This window comes from Simochromis diagramma, unplaced genomic scaffold, assembly GCF_900408965.1.
Source record: "Simochromis diagramma unplaced genomic scaffold, fSimDia1.1 OVJJ01000302.1, whole genome shotgun sequence".
Lineage (NCBI taxonomy): Eukaryota > Metazoa > Chordata > Actinopteri > Cichliformes > Cichlidae > Simochromis > Simochromis diagramma.
In genome coordinates, this window is record NW_024386792.1 from 6,983,549 (window position 1) to 6,996,507 (window position 12,959).

At 38.2% G+C, this 12,959-nt stretch overlaps 2 protein-coding genes across 5 annotated transcripts in view; both read right to left on the reverse strand.

Annotated features, from left to right (window-relative positions):
• The window catches only part of usp53b (ubiquitin specific peptidase 53b), a 39,808-nt gene that overhangs the window by 17,962 nt on the left and 8,887 nt on the right, over positions 1–12,959 (reverse strand). The window contains exons 2-8 of one of the 3 annotated variants that reach the window (XM_040024118.1): positions 4,522–4,586; positions 3,364–3,553; positions 2,653–2,813; positions 2,452–2,544; positions 2,175–2,309; positions 1,771–1,884; positions 1,463–1,545 (exon numbers count right to left, since the gene is read on the reverse strand). In XM_040024118.1, coding sequence (XP_039880052.1) covers positions 1,463–1,545; positions 1,771–1,884; positions 2,175–2,309; positions 2,452–2,544; positions 2,653–2,813; positions 3,364–3,457 — 680 coding nt within the window. In that variant the 5' untranslated portion in view covers positions 3,458–3,553; positions 4,522–4,586. Of the gene's footprint in view, positions 1–1,462; positions 1,546–1,770; positions 1,885–2,174; positions 2,310–2,451; positions 2,545–2,652; positions 2,814–3,363; positions 3,554–4,521; positions 5,012–12,959 lie in introns of those variants that run through there. The other 2 variants (XM_040024120.1, XM_040024119.1) reach the window with 2 other exon arrangements.
• myoz2b (myozenin 2b) lies at positions 8,371–12,574 on the reverse strand. 2 transcript variants are annotated; one of them, XM_040024132.1, is made up of 6 exons: positions 12,411–12,556; positions 11,323–11,439; positions 10,272–10,438; positions 9,852–9,945; positions 8,987–9,149; positions 8,371–8,904 (listed from the first exon to the last, which is right to left on the reverse strand). In XM_040024132.1, the coding sequence occupies exons 2-6, from the start codon at positions 11,402–11,404 to the stop codon at positions 8,679–8,681; spliced, it is 732 nt and encodes a 243-aa protein (XP_039880066.1). In that variant the 5' UTR covers positions 11,405–11,439; positions 12,411–12,556; the 3' UTR covers positions 8,371–8,678. The 2 variants fall into 2 exon arrangements, with proteins under 2 accessions (XP_039880066.1, XP_039880067.1); XM_040024133.1 differs by lacking the exon at positions 11,323–11,439 and having other exon boundaries at positions 12,411–12,574.

A 12,959-nucleotide genomic window follows, 5' to 3' on the forward strand; every position in this document is an offset into this window, starting at 1 on the left:
TATTTAGCATCCATTTTTGGGTTCTTAAGAAACAAAAAGATTAACACAGAAAATTTCAAACAGGGATAAACTGATTGTAAAAATTCTTGGGCAATGTTTGAAATTTAGCTAATATCAAGTTAATGCAGATGTCGATATCTATACGTTTTTATGCACTTATTCCCCCATTGGTGGAAAAGAAGCAAATTAATTTTCTAAACAACTATTACTTTAATAAATAACAATTTTAAGTCTTTCAGCTTTTCACCTCACTATCTTTTAAAATTAATGTGGCAATATGAGTGAGCAAAGCTGTTCAACCTTTATTGCTATATGTCTTCTATCCATCACGTTTTGTTCCATAATGATTTAAAAAGCACAAAAACATTTATAATCTCTTAATTTCAATTTAATAACGCTAGCTTGGAAATAAATGAATGCAAAGACTAGACTTGTAGTCTAGTCTAGTCTTGGAGCATAGCTGAGCCACTGTGTGAGAGCTGAGCAGCGAAAGGAAATTAAGCGAGGAGCCGGAGTCGACTCTTCTGATTCACTACAAAGCACTCTCTAAGCACGGCTCTGATGCTTTTGCGCGTGACACATTATCGAACATTACATTGTGTGTCATGGATACTGTTGACTCCAAATCTCCCGACCACTATGTCAATCTGAGACAGCAAGACCAAGACAGCGAGACAGCGAGACCAAGACAAGACTGAGACCAAAGTACGTCGAGACCAAGACAAGACCAAGACAAGACCAAGACCAGTCTCGAGACCAGTCTCGAGACATCCAACTCTAGCAAAGACACTATTATTGATTTCTCACATCATTAAGATTGTGTGAAAAATTGATGGAAGTTTGTTTCTGCCACTGAAATGCTTCTTTTTGGCTGTCAAAGTCAAACCTTTTGGTTATTATCTTTAAATTTCAACTTAATAATTTGAAATTATGGTTAGGTCTGAGACTCACTAATTCAAAATGCTGAAAAAATAAGAAAATAAATTATTACGTTTCAAATCAGAGATAATACGCTGGATCTCCAAAAGTTGATTCTGTTCATCTGGACGTAGCGTTTTGTGGGAGAAACGTTTCGTCACTCATCCAAGTGACTTCTTCAGTCTCAGCTGACTGCAGGTTTCCACAATCTTATAAACAGTACATTTGCATAATGACTGAAACCAGCCCACTGAAGGATAATAATATGCTGGAATTTCTTTTTTGTCAGGTGCAGGTGAAAAAAGTCAGAAACAATCTTGCACATATTTGAACTAAAAATTGTGACTACAATAAACCACAATAGACCTGCTGATAATAACCAGCCTTGGATTTGTAATGTGATGACTTGATTAAAACTAGTAACCACCATAGTTATTTTAGCATTGGTAGTATTTTGACATTTAAATTGGGTTTACTGCTTTGGCCTGATTTATTTAATTTTTAATCAATCAATATCAATATTTTTTATCAATCGAGTACTTACCATAAAGCAGTAGTGGAGACATAATGTACTAATTCTGTGAATGGGTGTGGGTCTGAAGATGCGCCACAACAGCGACACACAAACTGCAAAACAAAGGCTGTGCATTATTCTACTGTTTCAAGTTTACAGTCTAGCGTGTTAGATGCAGATTTCTAACAAGCAACCAGCTATATGACTCTTTTTATTATTTTAATTTAATAATTGAAAAAACTGACCAACTTAAAATTATGCCCTTCTTTTGCACAAGACAACGCTATTGTGTAGTTTTTTTTTAATAACACATAGTGGTTTTTTACAAGATTACTCACTTGCTCATAAAGCATCATTGCAAACTTCTGATGGGTGATGCAGGATTTGGATGCGCATGAATCAGTCGCCGTGTCTGAAACTATGTGTAAATGAATTCGCTCCAAGATGTTCTCCTATTATGTGTGAGAGCAGATATAGAGGCAACGATCAATACAAAGAACACAGCACAGGTGCGTAATTGTAAACACAAAAGTTGACGCAGTAAATGAGAACCACTGAGTAACACTCCTCAAAAACGTAACTATGGTGATCCTGTACCAACATTTGGACAGTCTTTTAATGTTCCTATTTCTTCTTTCTTTTCCTCAGTAACACAGTAATACTCTTTAACACTCAGTTAGTGTGGAAAGGCGAGCTGAAGATTATTTTTGATTGTAAAGCAAAAGGCACGGTGTCAACATACAAAGCACTCAGCAGCATCATCCATCAGCCCAAGCTGGAAGCGTTGCTCATCCTTAAAAGTTTCAGCAAGGGCGTTACGCAAGCTGTCGGAGGGAAGCACCCGCTCTCTGCTCTGCTGAAACTGGCTGAATATACTCTGAAAAAGACATAATTAGTTGCATAATTAATTATTAGTTTGCGATGCAGATATTGCATGTATGATCAGACAAGAATTTAATCCTGGACAAAACTAATTTAAAAAAAAGAAGAATGACTTAATGAATTAACACTAAATGTACCTTTAAAGCGCAGAAAATGCAGGCATCACCGAGACAAAAGTGACCTGAGAGCTGCCTCAGACTTCTCCTGAAAATGTCCAGCTGCCAAAGCACCTGTGGGGGTCCAATCAACCACACACATGTGTTCACACAAGGACATAAACTAAAAAAGAGTGTTAGAGTTACCCAGAAATCTAAACCTATTTAAAACACGGTGCACACCTGAACAGCGCTGTTTAAGAAGCAGCTATTCTGGCCGGGCTCATTCAGCAGGCCTTTGGTGAGTGCGAGGGACAGCATGCTCCCAGGCTGGTAGGATTTCTTCAGGCCTCCTCCAGGTTTTTTGAACATCTTCACCCATGCCATGGAATTATTGCCTGCAGCTAAAGGAAAAGAATAACTTTTTAAATTAGAACTTCCCAAAGTTATTCTCTCTACACAAATCAACTTTTTACTTACTTTTTGTTCTTATTACCAAGTAATGATGCAACTCTAAGCTATACTTTTTAATAGGTAATCAGTAATTAACAAAATACTAGATCAATTTAGCACCATCTACATTCTTATCTCCTTATACTTTGTTCATCTGCCTTTGTCCCATGTACTTATAGTTGGTGCTCAGTAGGTTTAAATATATTATATTATAATAGATATTTTATTTTATTGTATTTTTTGGTGGTGGTGTTGTAAATGAAAAAAAAGTACTTTGAAAAAGAAACAACTATTGTCAACTCAAAACACACCACCACCCAGATTTCTGTCCATTTAAATGCAGTTGCAGCTAAACTCCAGTATACCTATAGCAATAATATTTATTGCATACTGTAATGGAGGCCCTGCTTGAAAATTCTGTTAATCTTGGATACAGTGTTCATTACATCACTAATGCAAATGACTGATTTGGTCAGACGCCAGATGAATCCTGTGAACTACCTTCTCCAGAGTTGGGGGGAGACTTGCTGCAGTTGGACATGTTGGGATGAGGGAGATAGTAAGTTGGTCTGGCCATGGGCTCCAACCATTTCATCCCCACGCACCTCCTGAGCGGTTTGTGGAAAGCATTGTCAGCCACAAGGCAGCCTCAGCCATGTGCTGCCCAACATTGAATGCTACTGGACAAAGTCTGAGGACCGAGGAGGGGGGGGGGAAGGTGTAATATTTTAAATAGTGAGAAAATATTTTATTATGGAATTCTCAAAAACTATGATTGTTTTTAATCTTAAACACGAAATAAAATACAGATATAAGATAAAATAAACAACAATCCAAAGACACTTTCTTGTATTTTTCTTATATGATCCGACTTTACTCCTTTCATGTCTCTGGAATAGCTTAATTTCTTATGAATATAGTATGAAATTACAATGAATGGCTACAGAAGGAAAGTAGTAAATAACACCGTGGTTGTACATTTTAAAAAGACATAACATTTAATTTTAAAGCTACATCCATACATGCATAAAAAAAATCAAAACACAAATAAATGAATCGTGACTTGTGCAAGATCCCTCATTTCTATACACATCTATACACAGGCGAATAAGTTATTATTTTAAATAGTATATTATTGGTAAATGCTATTGTAAAAGTGACATAGCCAATATGAAATACATGCTGAAACAACGTTGATTTCAGGACATTAATTTCATCCTGAAGTCAATGTTGGTAACAAACTCAACAGTGTCATCATATATTCTAACGTTTCAGTGGCCACATGTGTTTGTTGCAACCCTCTCTGACACCATGTGATGCCTGTATAGGCCTATACGTGTACATAAGCGCCCATCTTTGCTGTCGGGTTCATGAAGAGGGCATACATCCTCCTTTATTGAACGGGATTTGTTGACCTGATCCTTGGTCCTGTGTTTCCCTGCGATAACAACCTACCCACCCTACACCCACCACCCCAAAAAATAAATAAATAAATAAAGCTTCGACGTTCCCACAGTAGGAGACACGTTCCCAGTGTTACACAGCCTTACGCTGTAGATTTTACTGTATATGGGAGCAGCTCCCGGTCTGCCACTGTATCATAAATATGCCGCAACTTGCAATCATGCAGTGGGAAAACAAGCGCTCTTCTACACTCACCTTAAAGAGGAGTCGGATATCGGATAGTTGTCTCTCCTCTCCGCTGAAGGCGCAGAGCGGTCCAGCTGTCAACGCAAAAAAAAAAAAAAAAATCCAAAACAATCCACGATTGGTCGGTGAATCCTGCAAATAAAACTGCCCAGAAATGACTGCAGATAGGTCCACGTAACGCACTCTCTGTGCAGCATTCCCAACCCCTCCGACACGCACACGAGCGGCAGCCCGAGCCCCTGCTTCTCTGCTTGATAGCGCACTCAACACAGGACAGTGTTATTTCACTGGAATTAGTCCCCCCCGCCTTTTTTTTTTTTTAAAACGGGGCCGATGATGGCCTGTACCAGAATGTCCGACGCGGATTAGTGATGTTTTGAGACTTGAGAGGTCAAACTCCGCCCCTAGTGTAGCCTCAAGTGCACTGCTGCTGTATTGCAATCTTCAATCCCTGCATGGCAAACTGTGTGCTGGCGGAAGGTCAGACTTCCAACTTGTCATGATGATGATGAGAGAAGACATCACATGACTGCACTGGTTTCATAATCATGCAGCACTGTGGGGACTAACCCCTGCCTGCGCCGTGCAGCACAGGCTCTCATTCAAATAAATTTAAAAAAAGAGTAGCATGTCTTTGCTGCGTTTTATGTCTTTGTTTGGAGTCCAAGTGAAATCCCAAATGCGTAAATATTCCACAAGTGTCTTTTCAAGCAACGCCAGATAAAGGGCTCCGTCCCCGTTCTTATAAAATATAAGCTGGGGGAGAAAACTGCGCCCAATATTGAACATTTTGTCAAGAGGCTTTGGAGAAATTTTAAACCCACAGTCTCTATCTGTGTGAGTGTAATGCTGCAGTAAACAGCACATGCAGTCGCTAAAAAAAATCCAGGCAGATGGAGGGCCTAGCAGGGGAAAAACTGCCCAGCTGAGCAGGTTATAAGTGTACACAGGAAGACTCAAAGAGACTGATGGTGCATGTAAGCTGGAGTCAGCAAAAGTGCCACTAATTGGTTGTGTCTTTCCCACATAGGTTACAGTGCATCTTTCCTGCACAGGAGAAAGTTTTGTCGCTTAACTGTAAAGCAAACTAAAGGAGAAAAAAACTGACTTAAAATCTTGCCAAGTGCTCATGCTGTTTTCCTACTTTGAATATTTACATTTGTGTATGTGAGTGTATACATGTTTGTGTGTGTGCGCTTGTGTATCCACAGCATGTGGTGCCAGCCTGTGAAAAAACAAGTAAATCACTGTTTATGAGCTGTTACACTGAGGAGTCCTTGTTGATGCTGAGTCCAAGAATGAAATCTGTTCAGGAATATTAAACAGGCACTTTGTCCTGTGGCTGGCAGTCACACGCAGAACTATCCCAGTGACTCACTGTAACACTCACTGTAAGAATCGACACCTTCGACACCTTCAAGTTTGACCCTGGATGCTGTGACGCAAATCAGGCATTACTACTATTTACACGTGATCCTGAATATATTTAGCTCCGTACTCCTAAACAGATATATAGATAGAGTTGTGCAATCTTATCTGAGAATACCTTTAAGATATTATGTGTATTCTTCCAGTGAAATAAATTCTGCTGTTAGTCTTTTCCAGCATTAGCACTGAAACCTCCCGTGGGAGACATGAAAAGGTGTTATTTATAAATACATCTGAAAAAAAAAAAACCCAACAACATAGGCTTCAAATTTATCCTGCTGAATGTTAGTTTGCTGATTTCGGCTCAGATGTTCTGTCAAACACATCTTAAATGTTCTTAAGGTTATTTTTGGAGTTGGATGAACCTATTTTTCTTTCTTTTCCTGTTTTCTGCATGTGGTGTTATAATGCAGCCTTCCTGCAGCTCTTAACTCTGGAGCAGTGGTTATTAGAGGGAGTTGCGTTTTTGCAATACTTGTAGTTTTTTCCTGTGACAGTCAGGTTTTGAGCAACTTTAAGACTGGAAAGCTGGACCAGATTTATAATTTATAATCAATGTCACGCATGCTTACACGTGTGTAACACTTTTTGTTTTGTTTGTACATGTACATACATGCTCAACCATGAAAACAAAACATCACTTTTATTTAAAACACAAAACATGCACAGCGTGTGTCATTTCAGGAATGAAACAAGATTTCAAAACTTGCTTTAACACATTCATTAGACCACCATCCAATCTAATTACCAAAACCATTTTTATGTCTCTTAATAATTACTGTTGTTATCCATTAATTTTCAATGTAATTGTTTTACAAAAGAAAAGAAAAGATAATAATATAAAGCCCTTTTTTTCTTATGTTATTAAGATGCCAAATCACAGTTATTTGCTTGCATTTCTGGACAGAAACATTTTAGTGGTTGAATGTTATCATTGATTAATGTGTGAGCTCTCATGAAAATCCAGTGACATAAAAATGTGAAATCACAATTTCTTAGTTGTAAACAAGTTTTTGATAGATTTCTAAAATATTTGTATTTTCTTGTTTTTTATAAGAAGTGGTCTAATAAATTTGTTAAGCACTGTAAGTAAAAGATTCTGATGTGATGAACTGCTCGCACATCATTCTGCAGAGACTATTCGATCTTCTCTGGAGTTCTGAGATTTTAGAGAAATCTTGTGTGACGTTTCTTCTTGTTTTCTCACCTCGCTCTCTTCCATACATTTTGCAGCTGTCTGGAAGACACCGCTTGTTTCTGTTTCTTTTCCACTTCGAAATTAATTAATAGCACACAATAATATTATATAATATAAGGAATATTTTATAATTAAGTATTATATAATTATATAAGTATTATATAATATAAGGAATAATGGCACATGTCTGATTCTTCAGCTCAGTATCAAACACCTGTACAGTGATTCATTGTATTACTATATGTATTTGTACAGTATATGTAACGATGCTGTTACAACTTCTGTCTCTTCTTCCTATGATGAGAAACAATAAAACACAACAATTACATTTTTTTCCTTTAGTGTTTTTGGTTTTTTCCCTTCAGGCACGGTAGAAATAACTGTGTGTGTGTGTGTGTGTGTGTGTGTGTGTGTGTGTGTGTGTAAGAGAGAAGAGAAGTGTAACTTTTATACAATAGTTACAATCACAGAAAAAATATGGAAACAGCTTAAATATTTTTATACATACACTCAGTACTTTTTTTTGGATGAAACTTTTTGGATGAAATTGGTTTAGACCTCAGTTTATTTATAAATGTTGATTTATAATTGTTTCCCTAGTGGATTTTTTTTTCTTTTTTACAAATCTAAATTTACACTCACTCTGGCCTTTAAGCAATGCTCAACTGATACTAAGGAACCCAAAGTATGACAACAAATCCCCCACCATTACCATCCTGATCCTAACCCTGGTCCTCATAGTGTTCACACCAAATTCTGACCATTCACATGTGGAAGCAGACAACTTGTGACTATTTGAGTTATCGTTGCTTCCTATCATCTTGAAGCAGTCTGCCCATTCTCCCTTGACCTCTGGCATCAACAAGTTATTTTCCCCAGAGAACTGATGGATATCTTCTCATTTCTGGACAGTTCGCTGTGAACTCTAGAGATGGTTGTGTGGGAAAATCTCAGTAGATCGGCAGTTTCTGAAATACTCAGACCAGCTCATATGGCACCAATAACCATTCCACGTTCAAAGTCACCTTTCTTCCCCATTCTGTTGCTCAGTTTGAACTTCACCAGGTCGTCTTCACCATGTCTATGTGCTCATGTGTGCTGAGTCGCTGCCATGTGATTGGCTATTTAGATATTTGTGTTAAAAAACAAATGAACAGGTGTACCTAACAAGAAGAAATATGAATATTACCTAAATAACTTGTTGCATGGCCATTTTTTTCTTGCACCACCAATAAATATATGTTTTTTTTTATTTACAATTTATATTCATCACTTCATTCATTTTTCAAAATCTTTGTAATATACAGATATACTTCAGTATCTCTAGAGACTCCAGAACACGTAGGGGTACCTTCCTTTTACTATTTACATTGTTTTCTTTGACACATGTCTTCAAAGGCAGTAAACATTCTTTAAAGGGTGTCAAACACATGAAACCCTCTCTGTCCATTAAAATCTCTTTAAAAAAAATTAGTGTTACTAATTGGCTCTTTTCTTTTCACAGGCAGCACCAAGCTGGCATCATTTTGCATAAAATCATCTACAGGTCATCAGACTCTGGCACTGAGATGGGCTCCAGGGTAATAGTGGGTAAAATCAGATGGGTGCCCTCAGATATCCATCCTTGGGCTGTCCTGTTGAAGGTGGGTCGCTTCAACCCCGCGTCCTGGAGCTCTGGGTATTTGGGGGGGTTCAGGTCCACTTCAGGTAGTTTAAATGTGATTCCTCTGGAAACTTTCTCAAATCCACCAAATGGAGTGGCAACCCTGTAATTAAGATCAGTTTATGACTGTCAGTCTTTGTTGTGCTCAGCTCTAATTCATTAAAACAGACTCGTAGTTTTCTCACCGGTTGAAGCATTTGTATTCAGGAAGCTCTGACCGTGGGTCTGCTGCTGGCATTTTTAGTTTGAGAGTTTCAGCGAGGTCAGGGTCACGGAGCAGGGCCTCCTCCCATGGGGAGTGATATGACTTGTGTGTAGCTGTGGGATTTAACTTCTCAGTAGTCGTTACTGTGACGGAGGAAACCAGAATCAGTCAAGGGCGATCATAATCTGGGCTATTGTTTGAACAGAATGATCCGTCAGCCTGCTTTGCTTTTACATGTTAACTCTGAGCTGTTTTCTTGAGCCTTAATGTTTTAGAGTGGACAGGCTTATGAATAGATACTGCGCTTAGACAACACTTAACACAGGCACACTGAGTTGTCCATCAATATGATCTGAGGCCTTAAAAATAGCACATAGTTGAAGCGTGTGCTCATCATGTAATGTGTCGACATGAGATGATATTGTGCTCAAGGGTTTTTAGAGGAGGCACAGGACTCTGTTTGCTATCAAAATAATACAATTAAATAATGCTTTTAAAGCTGCCCATAATTAATCATAGTTACATTTAGTACATGGTGTCCTGTTCTGGAAATCGGTTGCCATAAGATAAGACCAGCTGTTATGAATCTATGATAGCAGTTGTTATTATTATGACATCATTACATAATCAGTAGCTTTTATTTGACTGTGCAGTCTTATCGGCTGAATTTCAGACTCATGTACAACGGAGGAAATGTAAAACAGAGTAATCCATCTCAAAACTACATCTTTGATTATGATTGTTTTATTTATTTATTTATTTTTTGCATTACCATATTTAGATCCTCATTTAATTCACTGTTGGATAAAACAAGAACAGCCTCACTTACTAAGCTGCATAATTACCTGAATCTTTTTTTTCAGCATTAGCAATATTTCCATTGGCTGGCGGCTCCACTTTTATTTCCACAGAGTGTGTATTCATGTTCAAAATATCATTCTGCAAAACAGAATAAAGTGCATCATTGGGTTAAAATATCAGTTGTGTAGCTACATGTTGAACTGCTAACATCTATTGCTGCTTTTTGTGTCACGCACATTAACAGCAAAGTGCCTGAGCAGCCTCTCAGAAGACTTGCCCGCAGGATGTAAAAGGCGCGAGGCACATGTCTCTGTTATCATCCATGTCTTACCACACTCTTTGTTAAGAGCAAATATCCTGATAAATGTGTGCAGGCACCTTTACAGATTTTCTTTAAACCAAATCCTGGAACTTCAGAGAGAGATAATGAATAAAAAGCAAGTAAAACAAATAAGTCGACTTACACTGAGCAGCGCATTTGCTTCGTTTTGAATACTTTCAAACGTGTATTTGTCAGATCTTCTCTGGCGCATTTTGAAAAGCCGAGAACCTCTGTTGGAAAGCAGAGATAACTCCTCCAACATGATGTCTTTAGGAGTGCTGAGCTTCTTTCCAAGGTCCATAACGTAACCTGCCCAACAACAAAGTTGAAAAGACGGGGAAAAAGCAGTCTGTTATGTAGTTTAATGTATTCATTACATTTTGCATAATAGTGATGAGGCAATATTTTTTTGATATTCCAGTATTTTATTGTATGTACTTTAAGTTTTAACTTTGAATTTTAATTTTCACTGATAACTGATGTTTTGCTATAAATGAGGGAGTGCAGGCAAAAGTTCCTGGTTTATGCCAGTGCCACAATAAAAACTACATTCATCAGTACATAAATAACAATATTAGTTTGTATCTATGTTAGATGCATATTCCTGCAGACATTTGTGTACTAAAGTGGGAATGGATGGGATTAACAGTGGCCACTATCTTGTTTTCCCATAAACCCGTCCAGGAGATCATTGCAGCACTGGTTTTAAAGGTAAAAATGTGGGACAGAAAGTATAAATATACACAACGTAATGTCATGCGGTATCAGTTTATCGGCCTGGCTAGGTTTAGGCAAGCTCATAAGATAACATTATATGAGTCACAAAATGTACAATTTCAATTCTGTGAGCTCTGCCATGGAAAACAAGTTGTCCCCATTGTACTTGTACTTGTACAATAGTTTTGGCTGTACGTGATGCTCCGTTATCCACGTGTACAGACAGAATGTACCCCAGCTGTCACAGACCTTCACGTTTCCCAAGCAGCAGTTGGCCCTCACAACCTCCCTCCCCTCTGACACCCACCCAAAAATAGACCTTTGGAAATGACAAAAACATAGCCACCATAGGTATAAATCATCCCATTAGCTGATTTATGGTAGTCACTGGAGAGCAGCCTTGACATTTTGAACTCTGATAACAACGAATTTTCTCTTGTGTTTTTGTCTGCCGAGCCTCAGCTCTAATATCATACCGCTGGTACCCTGGACCTCTCGGCATATAGCTGTGGCACACTTCTTCCTCTCTCCAGCAGGCATTGTACAGAATTGTGACATTGTGGCTTTGGCGAGATGGGAAGAACTCAGGAGGACTGGAAACACATACAGGACACAGGATGTAGTTGTTCTGCCAGAATCATAAAGTTTTATTTTTTGCTCATGGGTTGATGAGTTTATAAATATAAGGCCATGTATGAAATGGAGAGTATTTAAAGATCTCTAAATAAAACTCAAAATATATTCATTCAGTGTTCGTTCTGTTCCTGTTTTGGTACATAATAAAATTCACAGACATGAGACATGTATAGTTTTTGAGTCTCTAACGTCTGTGTCCCATTTGCTGTTTGCATATCGATGATTTGAACAGTATACTGCTCATGTCATTTTATAATAAACTCTGAAGGTGCCACATTTAAAGATTGCAGCATATTGCATAAACTATAAAGCTCCATTGTACATGCATTAGTGCCATACACGCAATTCTTAAATCTCTGGTGGTCACTGCACCAGTTTTTCAGTATGTGAGCTAACATTAGTGGCATCGCTTTTAATGCTGCGTAAAGGTCAAGGATGAATATGTGTCCTAAGTTTGCATGCGTAGCTGGACACAATCATTGTCCTGCAGAGCCAAATAAAACTGCTCAAGCATGAGACCAAAAATATTTTTCTCTGTCGCTGGTGTTTTGTGTATTTTTAGGTTTACTTTGTTGCTAAATTCAGAATGAGATCAAAGATGGTACAGCTCTAAAAATGCTTTTTAAAAACTCTGAAATGTTGAATAACTCTGCTGTGCCCTATGCCGTTGACTTTGGAAGAACTGTATTAAAACAAAATGTTAAAAGTAAAAAGAAAGACGATCAATGGGTTTCTCAATGCAAAAATATATCCTATGCTCTGATAAACTCCTAAACACACATGCAGCCATTTAGAAAACATAAATGTTAGATGGTGTCAAATTTAATTTTTTTTAAATTTTAAAAGAAGTGCTGTGTTAACGTTATTACAGCATAATTAAAAATACATCACATATTCACAAAATAAGCTTGATAAGGCTTGTCCATACCTGTGATGGTCGTCCTGTATCCTTGAAGAGGAGACACGGAGGCTCAGGGGTCAACCTACAGTAGGTAGTTTGATCTTCCCTGATCTTCACACTCCTGGACACTAAAGCCAAACTGTGAGTGTGTCTCTGGGTCTGTTGTGACTGGAATGCAGCTTACATCAATAGGCTAAATTTAACCCGCCAAACACTCAAAACCAATCTCAAACACCATGGGGCAAGGATCGCTATCATAGAGAGAGGGGGGAGGATGGACAGCACACACACCCACTCAGTGAGATTTTGTTTGGTGCCTCTCCTGTCTCTCGACGCCTTATATTCGACATGTCTCTGTGGGCTGACATAACCTCTGAGGTACCATGCCTTCATGTTAGGGAAGCTGTTAATGCTGCGTGCGCACTTCTGTCTCCAAACTGAGTTGTGTTACTATTGTTTTGTGTAATTACTGACTCTGGATAATGATAAACAGATAAGAGAGGGGTGTTAAAGGGGTGATGGTGTATTGCCAAGAAGGGTTTTATATCAAAGTCATTATCCTCGCAGTTGAAGCTG

Excerpts from the sequence above, each read along its gene's own strand:
- myoz2b (XM_040024132.1), bottom strand. The coding sequence starts at position 11,404 with ATGTCACAATTCTGTACAATGCCTGCTGGAGAGAGGAAGAAGTGTGCC. Across the intron at positions 10,439-11,322 it reads AGAGGTCCAGGGTACCAGCG|GTTACGTTATGGACCTTGGA; the intron begins GTATGATATTAG and ends GTTGTTGGGCAG. Across the intron at positions 8,905-8,986 it reads GAATACAAATGCTTCAACCG|GGTTGCCACTCCATTTGGTG; the intron begins GTGAGAAAACTA and ends TCTTAATTACAG.